The sequence below is a fragment of the Magallana gigas genome, chromosome 4 (assembly GCF_963853765.1).
Source record: "Magallana gigas chromosome 4, xbMagGiga1.1, whole genome shotgun sequence".
NCBI lineage: Eukaryota > Metazoa > Mollusca > Bivalvia > Ostreida > Ostreidae > Magallana > Magallana gigas.
In genome coordinates this window covers 11,158,797-11,176,558 of record NC_088856.1, presented here as the reverse complement: position 1 = coordinate 11,176,558, position 17,762 = coordinate 11,158,797, and the positions used below count along the sequence as shown (strand labels likewise).

General features: G+C 32.4%; 1 protein-coding gene across 1 annotated transcript in view; it reads left to right on the top strand.

Moving 5' to 3' along the window:
• Positions 1-17,762, top strand: part of LOC117686417 (uncharacterized) — a 56,781-nt gene that overhangs the window by 38,144 nt on the left and 875 nt on the right. The window contains exons 7-11 of the mRNA XM_066082352.1: positions 902-1,003; positions 1,917-2,024; positions 3,024-3,275; positions 4,847-5,031; positions 5,527-5,679. Of these exons, the coding sequence (XP_065938424.1) occupies positions 902-1,003; positions 1,917-2,024; positions 3,024-3,275; positions 4,847-5,031; positions 5,527-5,679 (800 nt within the window). The remainder of the gene's footprint in view (positions 1-901; positions 1,004-1,916; positions 2,025-3,023; positions 3,276-4,846; positions 5,032-5,526; positions 5,680-17,762) is intronic.

Below are 17,762 nucleotides of genomic sequence, written 5' to 3'. Positions count from 1 at the left end.
CCCATGCATGTTTCAAGCACGGGGGTTGTCCAGATTTAACTTCGAGGGGTGATGGCAAATTAGCTGCTGCTTCATTTTTTATTATTTTCATAGGCCAAATATGACCCTAAGCGTATCTTGTTCTTTACTGACGCCGAAAAATCTATCGGATCAATGTGTAAACCTTTGTGACGTCACTCGATTATTTTTGATTGAGTGTACTGAGGTGAACTATAGAGGTAACATTAACTGCATCATTGTATGTCGTATTATATAAATAGTGCCTGTTTGGGAGGGTAACAGTTGAAATTGACACCCCGAGGAAACCATTGTCAACCGACGCGAAGCGGAGGTTGACAATGGTTTTCGAGGGAAGTCAATTATAACTGTTATCCTCCCAAGCAGGCACTATTTACTTTATTATTAAATGGTTTTGTTTAAAAATGACGTGAATTTCACGGCGAACCGTACGCGAATAATTTACGCACATGTAACATTTCGTTGTGTTACCCGTTGCTATCGATGAGGGTAATAGAGCGGATTATCAACTGGGTCTAAACCAATCAGATTTTAGTATTTAACATGAAAGTATAATAAACATCGTTATTGCCTTGCTGATTCTCGTGAGAGTGTGAAGTGATAAAAATTGCCATGACTACAGGGAACTAATGGGACGATTAAAACAATGCATTACTGGTCGGATTTACTGACGCCAAAAAAATCCGTGGAATGAATGTGCAACTTGTCCGAAATTTCTATTCACACACGCCTTGCCGGTAGAGCTTGCTTCGCGCCTGCGCTCGCTATAATATGTATTGAAAAAGTTTTGTATAAAAAGATGCACGTAAATATGAACATGGTTTTCTTTAATAGATTTTTTGTTGGTGTGAGACATGTTGCAATGCTTATACATGTATTTTAGCTGAAGATAAGGAGCTGAGAGAATTCGGCAAATTTAAACCTTGTCGAAGCGTTCGGTCATACAAAAACCATCTGCCTGAATATGCTGTCGACGGTTCGATAGGTGAGAATTATAAAAAAAAAACTTTTTTAAGCAAAAGAAACAAGCAAATACAGAAAAAAATATGACTGTGGCTCATCTATAAGGGTTTTAACCCGTGGAAACGTTTTCATAACAGCTTTGACTGCTGATTTAAATCGTGCACATAACTATTGAGAAAGCCAGCAAATTACCTCATAAAGAAGAAGAGTTTATTAATCAAGGTCAGACAACACGTTCCTCGAGAATCTTTTTTGTATCTCCAGCTCGTAATAAAGAGTTCCAATAAAAAATATAAATTTTATAATTATTTTAAAAATGATTAAAATTTAATTGGATGTGATTAAGTGTCTAGATGGCCGAGTGTTTAGAACCGTGGCCGCTCAATGCCAGAAACGTATAGGTTCTCTAGGTCGTGAGTTCAAAGCCCAGCCCCGGCCGAGATAGAGTTCTAATATAGTGAATTTTGCTGTGCTGAATATGTATTTATTTTTATATCAGCAATTCAAATGTATTTTCAAGAAGATTATGTAGGAAACTGCATACTCTAGTATTTTGCAGAAATGCCTGGTAAGGTACCCTTATTTTTGGCAAAAAAAGCTTGTCAAAATAGCAGTAAACCACCAACAAATTCCTGGAAGAAGTTATATAAAATTGAGGAACGTGTCGTCTTACCTTAAAATTGAAAATATATATATATATATATATATATATATATATATATATATATATATATATATATATATATATATATATATATATATTATGTGTTAGATTCTCTCGCTACTATGCCATTCAAGAAAAGAAATCGAAATAAAATAATTTAAATTAACTCGTTTTATCCTGTCAGTTTCTAAATTTTGTTTATTAACATTAACACATTTCATGTAAAACTAATCAACATTTTTTCCTATACGTTCAATTCTGTGTTTTGCAGACAAGTTGACGTCCCTAATCACAGATGCCCCCCTAACGAAGCCCTGGTTTCAAGTTAATCTGGAAGAGTTTGTAGAGGTTCATGCTATCCTCATCTACCGCCTCGACAGTAAGTCGACAGAGCTTATAGAATGCGTCTGAATTATCAACATATTGGAAGAATTAGGTTTGGATGAAGCCAACAAATAATTGTTAAAGTCGCAATTTTATGATTCACTCAAAGTGAATTATGAAGTCACTGATAAATTGTCAAGCATCAACAACAGCAAAAGTTACCTACAATTAGGTCATCGAATCTTAAATTGGACTGAACCTTGTATAAAGAAACCAATACTGTGGAATCATTAGAATTCGTGGTGGCTCAATTTTCGTGGTATTCGTGGGTACCCCTTGCCCACGAATTTACATCCTCAACGAAAACTAATTATTAAAGATTTAGTTTACCTACTCAAACTGAAAACTGACACATCCACGAAATTACATCCCCACAAATAAGCAAAAAATCCACAATCCACGAAAATTGGCCCCCATTAAATTAAATGATTCCACAGTATGAAACATAAAAGGTATTTTAACATGAAATGGGATTCTTTCTAATTGTAACACGACCGTCTAGGGGTTAAGTCCCGTACAATGGTATGTGATCCGAATTGAAAAGAATAACGACTTATATATTCAGTGTTTAGAAATTATACTCTGTATTAAATAACAGTCATAAACAAATATAAACGTAACAGGTATGAAACAGTATCATATAAAAATCCAAGGTAGTGGGATATAAACCGTTATTATGAGATGAATATAGAATTTAGCCCCAATCCCCGAAAGTGCGTCTGTATCTGATATGATAAAGACTGACTAAAAACGCCCGCCCGGTCGGGTTAAAGGGATATAACTCTAAAATAAAAATAAGGAAAACCCATCACATAATAAAAACCCCGGGACTATTTTTCAACTCTAAGTCATGTTGTGGATTTTGAATTTACTGGGTAGGTGTAAATAGAAAATTTATAAGTGGTCAAATTGTAAATAATGTATTTACACCCACCAATAGATTTTAAAATTTACAACAAAACAGTTGTCTCAACTTTTATATTTCTAAAAACAGTAAACTACCGAAACTACTTTGAATATTTTGGAACATACGTCAGCAAGAATCAATGGGACTTTATGAATTATGGCGCCGTCCGATGCGACGACCTAAGAAATCCGGAATTCTTCTTTGTGTTCCGGTACCAATGTAAACGTCCTGTGATTGGTCAGTATGTCACGGTCCGGAACTATGACTTTACTCACCCAAATAGAAATCCGGGGAACTATTATCGAATGGAAATCAACGAAATAGTGATTCTAGGAAAATGTGAGTACATATTTATATAACAGAGTAATGATAATGCAATTTTTTAAGTATGTTGTGAGATTTTTAAAAAATCTTTATGTTAAATTAATGCACAAATGCACTTATTTTCTGAATGAAATTTTATCTTATCTGCTGTTAAGTATCCCACGATGTTTTGTTTTTATTTTTGTTTTTGTGGCTCGGTTTGGTACTGGTAAGGGTTTTAGGGGTATTTTTAGGTCTTTCCACCTTTCAGGTGAAAGACCTTTTGTATTTCTTATGTTTTTTATTATTCTTATAATTTATTTTCCTATTTTCCTTGGGACAACTTTTTTATTTCAAGAGATATTGAAACAATTTATTCTTTATGTTATTGGTCATGAAAAGTTATGGTACCAAATGACCCTTTTCTTGAAAACTTCAAGAACTTACAAAGTTACTGCCCTTGTTTACGAAAAGCTTGTTATCGCTACATCTCTGAAACCATAAGAGATAGAAACTTGGAACTTTTACCAATGTCTTCAGTAAACTTAGAGGGTTCTTCTATTTATTCATACCGAAAGGATTTGAGGCCCCCTTCTAGCAGTTATTGCCCTTGAAAGTATTTAAATTTCTATAAAATCACTTCCAACTTTTTTATTATTTGTCATAGAGATTTCGGACCACATGGGATGAAAGCGTCTACCTTGGCCGAACAAAATGACATAAAGGTCAAAGGTCAAGGTCATCTGAAAATCTCTTAATTAATGAGTTTTTAGATCTCTTTTGTTTAGGGTGGTAGAGAAAAACTTTTTTCATGGATGTAGTAGTACATCATAAGACATTTTAAAATATAACCCTTTGACCCTTTCCATATTACAATTATAGAGTTATTGCCCCTATTGCACAAAATGCTTGTTATCGCTACTCCTCATTAACCGTTAAAGATAGAGACTTGAAACTTTTACTAATGTATTCAGTACACTTAGACGCTCCTTCAATCTATTCATACCGAAAGGGTCCAAAGTCCCTTTCTAGCAGTTATTGCCCCTGAAAGTTTCGAACATTCATTAAAAACACAAATAACTTTTGAATCAATAATCATAGATACATCGGATCACTTGGTATTGAAGCGTCTACCTTGTCAAATCAAAATGACATAAAAATCAAAGGTCAAGGTCAAGCAATACAAATTTGCAAACTTAATCGTTTGACACTTTTATATGAAGTAACGCAGAAAAAATTCTTCATTGTATTGAAAAAATCTTATTTTAAACATAAAACAATGAGGTGGAAAGACCTCTAATTGTTTGAGAACAATTAGTCTACTAGTCTTCTTTTTGAAACCCATTCCTGAATTACCAAAATGTTCTATCCGTGTCCACGACATCCTTGTCATTAAGATTTCCCAATACTAACATCTACAACCTTATCCCAACCTTTGCTAAATGCATGTCGAGTACAACTGCAGTTATGTGTTTATACGTTTGAACTATGCTTAGACGCGTCCTGAAAAGCAGTAGATTTTTTTTAAATATAGTAATTAAATCTTAGTTTTATTAAATGTACAACTTAAATGACGCTGTCAATCTATCTGTTGTTTCTTGGAAAAGCTAAAAGCTGTGGGAGACCTCTTGGTCTGGCCTCGGGGAATATCTACGACTACCAGCTAAGCGCTTCTGAAGGAGTCGAATATAAACCTATCGTAGAATCAATGACGCTGCCACATCGGGGACGATTGTATTATCCAAATCCCGGCTGGTGCTCCTCTCTGAAAGACCAGTCGCCATGGTTTTCAGTGGGTGTTATTTTGATATAAACTCTAGAACTGACTTATAAATCATCAACTAAGTAAAACCAGATGTATTTCGATTTAGATTTTCTTCAAATTTCTCTCTAAGGATCATTAATACTTTAACCTCTTAGTATCGCATGATCAATAATTATCACATGGTGAATCTCTGAATAGTCTGGAAAGGTGACTGAACGGAATAGTTATGCCATTCAGTCATATTTTAGTTGACTGAATGGCAGAAATTTATCCTGTGTATAACAGTTATTGAGATGTGATTGACATGGTATTCGTGTTCAAAAATACCTCAGTCAAAATGATAATCTTTTAAGCAAACAAATAAATGGCTGGATTTTTAATTAATTGTTAAAATGTTTTTAAAATTGTGTTTACTTTTCTTCTGAATAAATTACTAAATGATAAGAAACAAAAATCATTGTGTTAAAACACTGGCACGTTTAGAAGAGTAGCTCTAAATGTTAATTACGGTTGTACACGTAGATTGATCTGATCACCCCAACAATTGTCCAGGGAGTGATGGTGCAAGGCTGGACTTCCGGGAAGGAGTCAAGGTACATCCGGTCCTTTCAGGTGTCTTTTGGAACCGGAAAAGACACACAGAGGCTGTATGAAGACTCCCCGGGGACCATCAAGGTTATTGGTTAAGGAGCGAACTAAGGGGGCATTTTCTTTGACAGTCAAAAATTCTATATACTTTGTTTCAATATGTCTTTGCAGCAGATTTGAATTATTTGATATTTATGAATACCTTATAATATAAACAATATCAATCGACTAAAAAATTAAAAGCCTTAGAGCTCTTCTTTAAGCTCGCCATTTATCTTCTTGTAAACAAAGCGGCTAAAATTTAATAGTGAACGGAAATTTTGCATTGCAAACGACATGAATGTCCACGGAAAAAACGTTGAAAGTGTTTGCAAAGAGTCCATAAAAACTTGGAAAAGTGATAGCATATCTCTTTGTCAAAAAATACAATTATCTATTTTCGTTTTCAGTAATTTGTTTTGAATAAAGAATAATGATATGTCTATGACAAAATTTTCGTATTTTCCCCTGATTTTGAATTCATTTGCATTATTATAACAGGTATGTCATTTTTAATTAAAATTGATTCCGTTTCATTCAGAAATATTTTAACATTAGTTGTGAACACGGTTTATAGTTAAAGAAAAAAACCTCTCAATAAAATCTTTTGCATATGGATAAATGCATTGACATACAAAACTGAAACTGATTGATTTAATTATAAGCACCTTTTTTACAAGTGTATCAATGGAACGGTACAACAAGGAACTAGAAAGAAATACTATTTCCAGATAAATACGGAAGCGTAAACGAAAGTACATGAAGATTAAGAATTCAAACAAAGCGTAGAAGTATCTTTAAAAGTATTTCCAAATCTGCTTTTGAAATCGTCAATTGATTTTAACTGCTCAATATGAATAAGTAGTTCATTCCATTGTCTAGGTTTAAAAGTACTTAAACTCATCTAAAAGTTAAAAACAAATTTTGCAAACATAATTTGAATTCTTTACATTTTATTTATTTCTCCATGTGCTATTCCAAATAAATTGTCATATTTTACTATCACAAAGAGGACCTGATGGTCGAAGTCAAATTAATACAATATTAATCTCCTGTAAAACAGATCTTTGTATAAAGATGTGGAAAAATATGTAATTTTATTAAAAATAACAGCACCATTATCAGGAAAGTATTATATATATTGCAATATAAAGTATAATAATGTATATGTATAAAAATCAGAGCAATGTATTTCTGGGAGTTGATTTTAATCAACTCTCCTATGCAGTTACTCAGACAAACCGAAAGTGAAACAATGTTTGGACCTCATCACAACTCATCGCTGTTGACAAGATTGTGTTCTTGAAAATAATTGATAAATTCGATGTTATGTATGTTAAGAGCATGTCTACGAGAGAACCATGCAAATATGGAAAAAAGCTGTGGCAGCAAGTCTCAAGAATGAACAGAATTTTATCATAGATATAAAGGATACCCATCTAGAGTCAGATATATGATGTTTGTTTTTGCACTGGATGTTTCTATTTATAGTAACGGCCAGTATTGCATTCTGGTTAATTTGACTCTAAAATCCAGAAAAGTTAAGAGAAAAATTGTCAAATTCAGTAATTAATTACAAAATGTTTGAAAAAAATAAGACTATATTCTTAAAGAGGAAGTTCAAACCTTTAATCGTTGCATATTTATTTTCATATATCTATTTACACCATGAAGTCCCAAGCGTGTAAATGTTGGCAGGATGCCAAGAAATGATAATAATACAATTTTGTCAATTTTTCAGAAAGAATTTCTCAGAAAATGGCGCATTATTTTTACAAATTTTGAGTTAATAAGAAACTGTCTGATGTATTGTTACAGATATATAAAATCCATCTTTGGACTCTCAAGGACTAAAAAGTAATAAATTAACAAAAACATCCCATTTTCAAATAAAATAAAAATTTGTTGGTTTTTAAAATTTTATTTTACAAGCGATTTTAATCCACTGAAGTCAAAATTTGTAATTAAACATGAAACAAACACCTTATTTTGCTTTTAATTAAAAAAAAATAGTTGTTATCATTGTTTCTAATAGAATTCTTATTCATTACATGTGCATTTCATTACTACTGTTAGAATTGTCTCCCCTGTTGCGCTCTTCCGTAGAGAAGGTAAACTATTTAGAATGTTGACAAAACTATACAAGTTCAAGTTCAGGCAAAGTATTGAGAAATGCTGTGAGTGTAACTGTTGTTAATATATATTATGATATTGAACGATTTTAATTGCACAAAAATTGCCCCATCTTATTAGTGTTATTCACTATATCACATATTGAAGTTTGATGGAAACCTGTATCTAGTCTAAACTGCTATTTTCTGTCCCTATATATTTAAGCAGCACATTTGGACAATTTCGATTTTTAATCAAATTATACAAACCTGTGATAGAAGTGCAATTAAAATAGATGAAAGGGAAATTTTCTAAGATAATATCATTCACAGATTATCATATTTTACTCGAAAAAATCCACAAAAACGAGAACGGATTTCCTATAAAAAAAATCTGTGTTTAGAGTAACACTGATGAAAAAGTTAGGTTAGACTCTGTCCCAAGATATCCTGGATTCACATTTGGCTTAATTGCTTGATATTTATAAATACCTCAGGGTTCAAACGATGTTCATTCAAAAGTATGAAAAATTTCCAAGATTTCTCAGTCGAAACGCCCCTGTTAGCTTATCAGGTTTCAATACAATGCTAAAAAATGTGATGTCTACGGAGATTTTGCATTGCAGCAAGCCCGGATGATAACGTTGAAAAATTGCGCGATGTATTCCGAGTGTATTCCGAATGGAGAAAAGATGTAAACATTCCCTATTATAAATCTCCGTAAGGAATCTGTTTTCGTTCCTGTGAATTTTTCCGAATGAAAGATGATAATGTGTCAATGAAATTATCTTGAAAATATCCCTTTCAAGTATTTCAATTGCACTTCTTTGACAGGTATGTGTATTTTTATTTAAAATCGTCCAAATGTGCTGCATAAATATCATGGGACAGACTTTAGGTAGGTAGGGATTTTTTTTTATCATATTTTTTCTGCATGAATCCTAAGAATGTTTGTTTGTGTCACATTTAAAAACAGATTTTTTAATAAAAAAAATAAAAATTCACAATCGGATAAAAACAGACATCTAAAAATGGTAGGATCGGGGCATTATTGTAGGTGAGGTCGGGCTACCCTAAACAGACAACCTTTTTTTTAGGCCTTACAAAGATTCAATTTATAATGGTATATGTTGAAAGTAGATAGAAAGATATATCGTTAAAATGACAGATGTCCTACGGACCTGGTTTGACCTGAGCGTAGCCTGGTCACGGTAAGATTATTCTTTCTATGTTGAAATCATTTGGAATTCACTAGGAATGCCTCGTGCAATTTTTCATCGTTATCATCGGAGTCTGTTGCAATAGACATCACATTTCTGTACGTGTATATTTCATTGGCCATCTATAAACCACCCTGTAGATGTTAAGGTTACACTCTTATACGTATTGATTTTGACTGTTTGAATTAAAGTGAGTAATTGCACCCCTTTTCAATGTGATTCGCATTTAAATTTTAAAATCCTAATAAAATTACTTTTATCAAATATAACTATACCTGTACGCAGTATCATTGCAAGTTTTGATCCGCCTGATTGAAGAATTTATAATGTAAGCTATAGTTCATTTCTTCGATCCTTCATTTTACATATTTTTTATGAATCAGACTTTTTTCTAAGTTATAATATTCATGGAATTTAGAAATGACGGGGAGGGGGCCAGGTTTTTTTTAGTTCTTGAGAAATCAGAGAATGTATCACTGTAAGTACATCTGAAATAAATAAAAAGCTCTACTCCCTTAGACCTACCTCTCTATTAGCAGTTTATCTCCTCTTGGAAAAATTAAAGTGTGTACCTTTTCTTAAAATTGAAATAAAGTTGTAAAGGAAAAAAAGAGGTGTTAGGTTACTCTTTCCCCCGGGGATCTCAACCTGCGAAAACCCAATAAATATTAACATAAACTATAAAAACGTTATCCCAAATATTAATAAAGACATCATAACTTGTTTTTGTGGAATTGTTATTTGGGATGTTATTTAATCATAACCCATGAGAAGAAGACCTGGTCCCAAAATTATGAAGCAGTCTTAAAAAAAAGTCAAAATTTTTACACTCTCTTATTGTCTTGTGATTAAAAAATTGAAAAAATGAAATGCTAATAAAATGTGTCTCTATATTATATTATGCTGATATTTACAAATTTTAAGCGTAATTTATGATGTATTATATTTTTATTAATGATTTTTCAGGTTTGATATTGGGTCCCTCCACCCCTCAAACAATAAAAGTTCAATCCTTTATACTGTCGGACCAAAATAATTGCTAGCGCTCTCGAGCGCTAGCAACTACGTTAGTCCTTTTCCCTAGAATACGCATGCTCGACTCCATTGTAGGGGATTCTGGGAATACTGTACCATTTGAATTTCGTTTTATAACCTTCACTTGAAGTTTTGTGTGTTTATTGTAAATGTAAACAGTAACTTAGGTCTTGTAATGCAAAGTTATTTTAAATACACTGTATTATAATAAAAAGCTAACTTTATCTTAAAATTCCTTCAAGTTCGGAAAACAACCTCGGATATGTTTTCCGAGCTTGTCGGAAAGGCCCGAGAAGATACGATTGCTGCCAATCGCAACTTCTCGGGCCTTTCCGGCAAGCTCGGAAAAACACATCAAATGTATTAACATCACCGGATGTTAGAATTTTATACAAAATGGAGTCGCTTCCCATTAAAATAAGCATCAGCTAGACAGTCTTGCATGTCGCTTCTGTGTTATATTTTAGTGTATATCGTTTACCTTAATGAAGTATAGATCACATTTCAACAGATTGTAAAATGTGTTCTATTTATTTCAAGTTTTACAAAAAGAGGGGTTGTCAATGGACGCCTATTAATACATTCGAGGTGTTTTTCCGAGCTTGCCGGAAAGGCCTGCAGAGAGGGTGTTTTTCCGAGCTTGCCGGAAAAGCCCGAGAAGTTGCGATTGGATTGCTGCATGACAGTACCAATGGTTCTTCGAAATTGAAATTACAGTAGATACATAATGATTAAGGCGCAGTCAATGAGCTATGCCATTGCCGATGTGAAGCCCACTCTAGATTCACAATTCTAAATTGAGACCCCACTCCAGCACAATTCCAGTACACCACTGTGCCTTCTTATTGTTAATTAATCTATTCAGAAAGTTAAACCAATGTTTTATAAATCTGCTTCTGTTTTTTATGATGAGTACAGCGCTAGCTCACCAATCTTTTTAAAAGATAATCTTGTTACCAAATCTACCTTATTCTATAATTATTTAATATGATAGACATTCATTGGTAATGGGTTCCACACCACTTCCACATTTTAAAAAATCGTCTGTTAATTTCAACAAATATATGTTTAATCATTTTCTTTCCATTGAGGTGATCTTTTTGGTTTTGTTTTTGTTTGTTTGCTTGTTTTGGGATTTGTTTTTTGATTTTTTTTTTTTTGGGGGGGGGGGAACTTTGAAATTTGGTCCTACTTCCTGAATTAAAAGATCACTAGTTCAAGTATAAAGAAATGAAAAGATCAATACATGTATCACTATGTTTATCGAATGAGAGAGAGAGAGAGAGAGAGAGAAAGATTGCCAATCTGTAGTAAACAATATGTAAAATTACACACCAAAAGAGCCCGGCTTTAAGTACTTCAGTACTTTGAGTTTTGTATTTTGCCCCTGTAATTATTCATTCGTGTATCTAATGGGTACTCTGTCTGTCTTAATGTGTAGCACTGGTAAATAATGGGGTGTGGGGAGTATGTAAGCTTGCTTACTTTTTCTTTCAGTAATAGTGAGATATATAAGATTTTTAAAAAATAGTTAAGTTCACGTCAGCTTACATGTATATTCAAATTCCCATTTTCCCATGATTTCTCGTGTTTTAATTAATGGCATTGATTTTAAAAAAAAACCCTGAAATGTGTTAAAGCAACCCTTCAGTTCAATAAAATATTGTTTGGCTCGCGAGTATATCGGGTTTTTTCCCATAATATACTTGTGACAATGTAAAACTAACCCTAAACTACAGATTCCGGAGAGTTTTAAAAGTAGAAAAATGTCCAACTTTAAGACAATATATTTGCAACATTATTGAGTCCAAAGACAGATTTTTGATATATTGTAAAGATAAATGTCCTTTTATAACTAGAAACAGATTTAGTGAATTTAAAGTGTCATTTTCTGACTTTTAAGCATTTAAAAAATGTATATTTTTATAATTTTACAAAAAGTTGGAAACATGCCAAATTCGTGACCTATCTGCACTTAACAGAAAGAATATTTTGGAATTCTCATAAAATGATTTACACAAGTGTATCTTGTTAGTGTTAACTCTAAATGACTTTTTGAATTTATATTTAAACTAAACTCAGAATTCTTAACAATAATTTGGTGAATTATGCAAAATTTTATTCTTAAGAGGGTCAAAATGCTATTTTTAGTAACAGTGCTGCAGAACCAAGTTTAGACTGACCACATCATAAAAAAATTTTGTGGCATATTATTTCATATAGATGCACACTGTTACACACAAAATATGAAGTTGATCAGAGAACCTTGCTCCCACCACCTTTTGCATGGTTTTTCGTAGACATGCTCTTAAAGCATTGTTTTTCAAGGAAACTTATTTATAAATACCTTGAGAATAGCCAGATTTTAAATGGTACGAACAATTTCGATATTTTTTGTAGTCGTATGTATTCCTACGCCAGAGTTCAATTTAGTCTTGTTCAACTCGATGCTCGGCTGTCTCCGTAAATGCTTGTCGTAGGTTTACGATGTCAGCCGAGCGTTTGGTTGAACGAGATGAGAGTTTAATATTGCTTGGATCCATACAATTTTCGAGAAATATTTCTATTACTGATACATAGTTTGATTTAATTTATTTTATCTTTAAATATTATTTAACATGAATTATATGGGGGTTTCTCGACATTCTTGTAGGAAAAGTCCCAAAATTCTTATTATAAAAATGGGCGTAATTCAAATACAAATTAGAAACTACATGTTCTTATCATGCAAAATAACTTATAATTGATTTTTAAAAAAAATAAACATCGACAAAATCAACTCCCGTCAGTTCTTCTGTACTTTGATTTTGTAATAGAGTTATCAATGCATATTTCCTATACAGGCCGCACGGCCCAGTCTGACGTTGAGTTATAACGACATTTCTATAACGTCTTAGTCCTGGGTCTACCTGAGAGTAATATGCCACAGTCACCGTTTGGTCAGAGGGTGCAATCGCATATTCAGACAAATTATCACTTGTGGATAAGTAAACTCGAACTATTTTGATGTTTTTCCTGTTTCTTCCATCGTTTGTTTTGTTTCTATCGGTATTTTAACTTAGTTGACACAATTTTATAATGGCGCGCTATTCCGTGCATTCAGATGGCGTTGCTTTTTCAGGCGTTTTTAAAAATATGTTCTTGCCGTAATATCTTTTAAAAGTCCTCTGCTGGTTTGAAAGTATTTTCAATGACGTACACCATACAGACTACATCACAATAGAACATTAAGAAGTTTTGAAATGTTGTATAAAAACTAAATATTCATATCCTATACATTAATTACAAAGTTTGGACAATTTTTACACTGGGTCGTGCTTTTCAGCTGTTAAAATATGTATCTATTTAGGCGAGGAATAAAGAAGTCTTCTTATCCAGGTTGATTTTAGTACTAACATTAATTCCTTGTAATCTGTCAACTTTAGTCATCCTGAGTGTAGTCTTGAACTATTGTATTTTTCCTCATTTTGTGTATTTCTAACCCAAATAGGTAATTGAGTAATGCGTTATTAAACTTTTGAAAAAAATTATGGTCAGGGTATGGTAAACTTAAAATCAAATAATTCATTTTGAGTAAAATTTAAGTTTTTATGCAACAATTTGAGTTAATTTTCTTATTTTCCATTGTTAAATTGATAGTTAAATTTCCAAAAATTTTTTTTTTCAAATAAATCTCTTTGATAATATTATAGTATAAGTGTACAAAAGCACAATTTCTAATTTTGTTCAGTTTTTAGCTCACCTGAGCTGAAAGCGCAAGTGAGATATTCTGGTCACATTTTGTCCGTCGTCCGTCTGTCCGTCCGTCTGTCAGTCTCTCTGTCCGTCTGTAAACTTTTCACATTTTTGAACTTCTTCTCTTAAACCACTTAATCAAGTTCAACCAAAAATGGCTCAAAGCATTCATATGGGAAGGCAAATATAAATTGCAAAAATGAAAGACATATCTTCATTTTAAAGCGGTAAAAACATCGAAACTGTAGAAAAAGGGGGTGCATTTTAAAAAAAATCTTTTTCTCAAGACTTACTGAGTCAAATTCAATGTAATTTGGCGTAAGTAATCATTATGGAAAGGAAAATATAAATTTCAAAATTATGGGCTAATTCTGTTTCAAATCTGAGTTATTACGAAAATAATAAGGATGGGAAAGCGTGTTTTATGCAATTTATAGCATCCATGAGTCTTGGTAAAATGGGTAGGCATGACCGGGCCAGGGCAAAACAAAAGATTGACAGTTAATAATCTGCCAATCTCATTAAAATTTCAAGATATTTACTGACCAGTATATTTGTATTCGCTGTAAATATTGCTGCAAAATAATGCGTAATTAGAATTGACGATTGCCGATCTGCCCCGGCTTTTATTTTGCCCCGGCCCGGGTTTGCTTACCCATTTTACCAAGACTCGTATTCCATAATTCTAAAACGAGGTTCTTTGTTTAAAGCAGCCATGACACTATATGATAAACATGATGAATTTGTTTGTTTTGCAACAGTTTGTGTACGAAGGGAATCTTTGAAACATGCAAAATAAATTGGTGCCAATTTTGTGAAGTAAATTGAGGCTAAATATTTAAATGCGTTGACAGTTTTCACATATGACGGTGGTGTTAGCTTGTTGTGATTTTCGTTTCGTTTTCATTTATGCTTTGCGTTAACCTGGGAACTGTCGCTTGTATTTTTTGATTCAAACAGATACTTAGGTAAATCAAATAGTTTACTGTTTACCTGCGCAAATTAAGCAACATCTGATGTATTAAGAATGAACTAAAATGCAATTCAATCAGGCTATCGGTAATTCGGTATCATCTTTTGCGTAATGGTAGAATAATGCAATATGTTTTGTTGAGATGCTCGGCATTTTCTCGAGATTATTCAGTTTAAATTGAGTTTAATATCGCTGACGGAAATATGTAGGTATATACATGTATATGATTCATTTTGAAAAAATAAATTGTGTTCTTTATTTGTTATAGTGCATGTTTCTTGTGTTTAATTGTTTACAATTTCTATTTACTTACCATATTTGAGTGTTAAGCTTCGAATTATAATTGCAAGATACAGAGATTTGCTCACAATTCTATGTTTGTACACAGATCTGAGGCCATTCATTTTTTTTCCATTTTAAATGCCGAATAGGAAATACCAAGTTAAAGATCTTAAGCTGAATGTAAAAAACTCATGTGAACAAAATATGACTCACACCTAGCAACATTTTGAGCTCATCTTGCTTATAATTCCACGATTGACGCTGAAATTCTATATGAATTAGAGTATGTTAAATACTTGTACACAAAAAAATTAAAGAATGATATGCTGTATATAAGTACTCTACGAGGCCCCCTATTTATACAATGAATAATATGAAATTTGAGTAAATAAAAACGACATTGTTAAAACAGTTTCCATAGTTCTGACACATTTCTGTTGCGGGGATAAAAGAATTATCGCTATTCCTAAGAAAATATTACAGCGGAAAATTATCCTGGTTTGTAGCCATTTGTTATTTTTGAATAAAAATGAAAATAATAGTAAATCATAGTAAATTAGAATGATGTGCATGTCAATACGGTAACATTGATTTTTAAAGCTCTTTAACATGTCACGTAACAACATTTTTCATTCCAGTGTATTCATCAATCAAGTGTAAGTAAAGTTATAAAAGTCACGAGTTTACGCGAGGTAAACAACAGTCATTCAATTATAATGGACAAGACAAATTAAATTATTGAAAATTTTTAATTTGAGAGATTGGGCGCAATAATATTGAGGTGCAATTTTCTTCTTCACATATATACATGTACATGTTTTTTTTTTGATAAAATACAATAATTATTATATTAAAAAAAATACAATAACCAGTAAGTAGTTGAGGAAGAAAATGTACCTATATGCTCTCATATATTTTGATCGCTTAATTAAGGGGGGGGGGGGAGGGGGGCAGAACGAAAATACAGGGAATTAGAAGCTATATAACAGTGTACCCCTAACAAATATTTAATGCTATATCTTGCTTGTAGGAGTTTTTTATTCTGTGTAAAAACAGTATTTCGTGAAGGTACAATGTCAAAGATTTCGTGTATGCAAAAAAAAGTGAAAAATTCGAATATTTAACAATATTTATTTTTTTTTTATTCTACCGAGGGCCATATGGCACAATATCTTTTGAACGCCCATTGTTGCTCAGGTTAGCGATGTGGCCCCATGGGCCTCTTGTTAAAGGTAAATGTGGCGTATTTGGAGTAAAAAATTTTTGACATGAGTTTTAGTAAAAATATACACCATGCTTCTTATAATTAGAAGTTTCACAAACTGTAGGTCCGTAAAACATGTTCTTTCTTTAGTTATTTGTGCCTAAACTTTGGTACACATCTGATCAATATTAATGTGATCGCCTAATTATTACGCCACTGCGCGTGAGTGCAGGAAAACCTAGTATTGAAAACATAATGGAAGAACGGTTTGTTTACAAATTAGAATCAAGTTTTTCATGTCTTAAATTAGATAATTCTTATATCAGATGATAACCGAAGTACTATTATTCCGTTATTCATTAATGTATAACAATATGAATTGCTAATCATGTGTAATAAATATGAAACACGATTTTAACATCAACGACACGGTAAAATAAGTGAACACCCCCTGTCCCTGAGGGATGCATGTACTGAAAGAGTATTTTATTATTCTTTATTCAAAAATTTCTCTAAACGAAAATCCACTTGTGGTTCATAACTTATAAAGTAAAGACAGAGAGCACGTACGAACCCGACTAACAAAACCCCTACAAATTCATGATAAAAACATAAGTTTGATTCGGCTTTAATTCCTATTCCATCAATCGACTTGGTCTCCAAAGACAATCTTCCCTTTGTTCCTATCCTTGTCAGTCTGTCTCTTTTTTTCTCCCTTGGCTAAATCTGACAAACTTAACGGTATTACGGGTATACCTACCTTTCTTAATTCTTGTCGTCGCCATTGTTGTTGTGATAGACTGAGCGTGGTATCACGTGGCCGATTTAAGGCGGGGTTTATCCAAATGCTCTATAAATCGTGGACTCGAAAATAATTACAAAAATTATTTATTATTTTCTAGATCTTTTTAACATGACTGATATAAACTGCGTAATTTACTGTGAAGATATATATTTATATAACACATTTAAATAAATCAATCAATCAAATATTTCTTAGCATGAAAAAATACGCCACATATACATTTAATATTTGAACAATGGTAAGAAAATATGGTCTTAAGTTTGAATGGTATTGCACACACAGCATAAAAACCTAGATGTGTAAGGTTACTTTATATCTGGTGCTCTAACCACAGAGCTATTTCAGTCACAACAAAGTGAGTTATTTAGTTGAAGTGTGTAACTTTGCCTACGAATTTAGAAACTCGTATTATATTTCCAAATCGTTCAATTGATGGGATATTTTTAATGCAAAGTGGGACATTTCTCTAACTTTTGATTGAAATCAGTTTGTTTTTCATTCGAACTAATTTTAACTATGAGAAAAATATAGAGCACAGACCCACTCTATAAAAAATTGAAATGACATTATTAAGAGGTTTTAATTCGTACGCATCAGTTTAAATTACCACATTCAAAATATTGAACATATTTAAGGGTTACAAATTGATGACATGTAAAATATATTATATTGTTTTGAATGACTTTTTGAATAATTATCAGATTTGTTGATTTTTTAATTGTGCAGTATCTTATTCGTCCTGTATAGGTATTTTAAAGCCTTATCT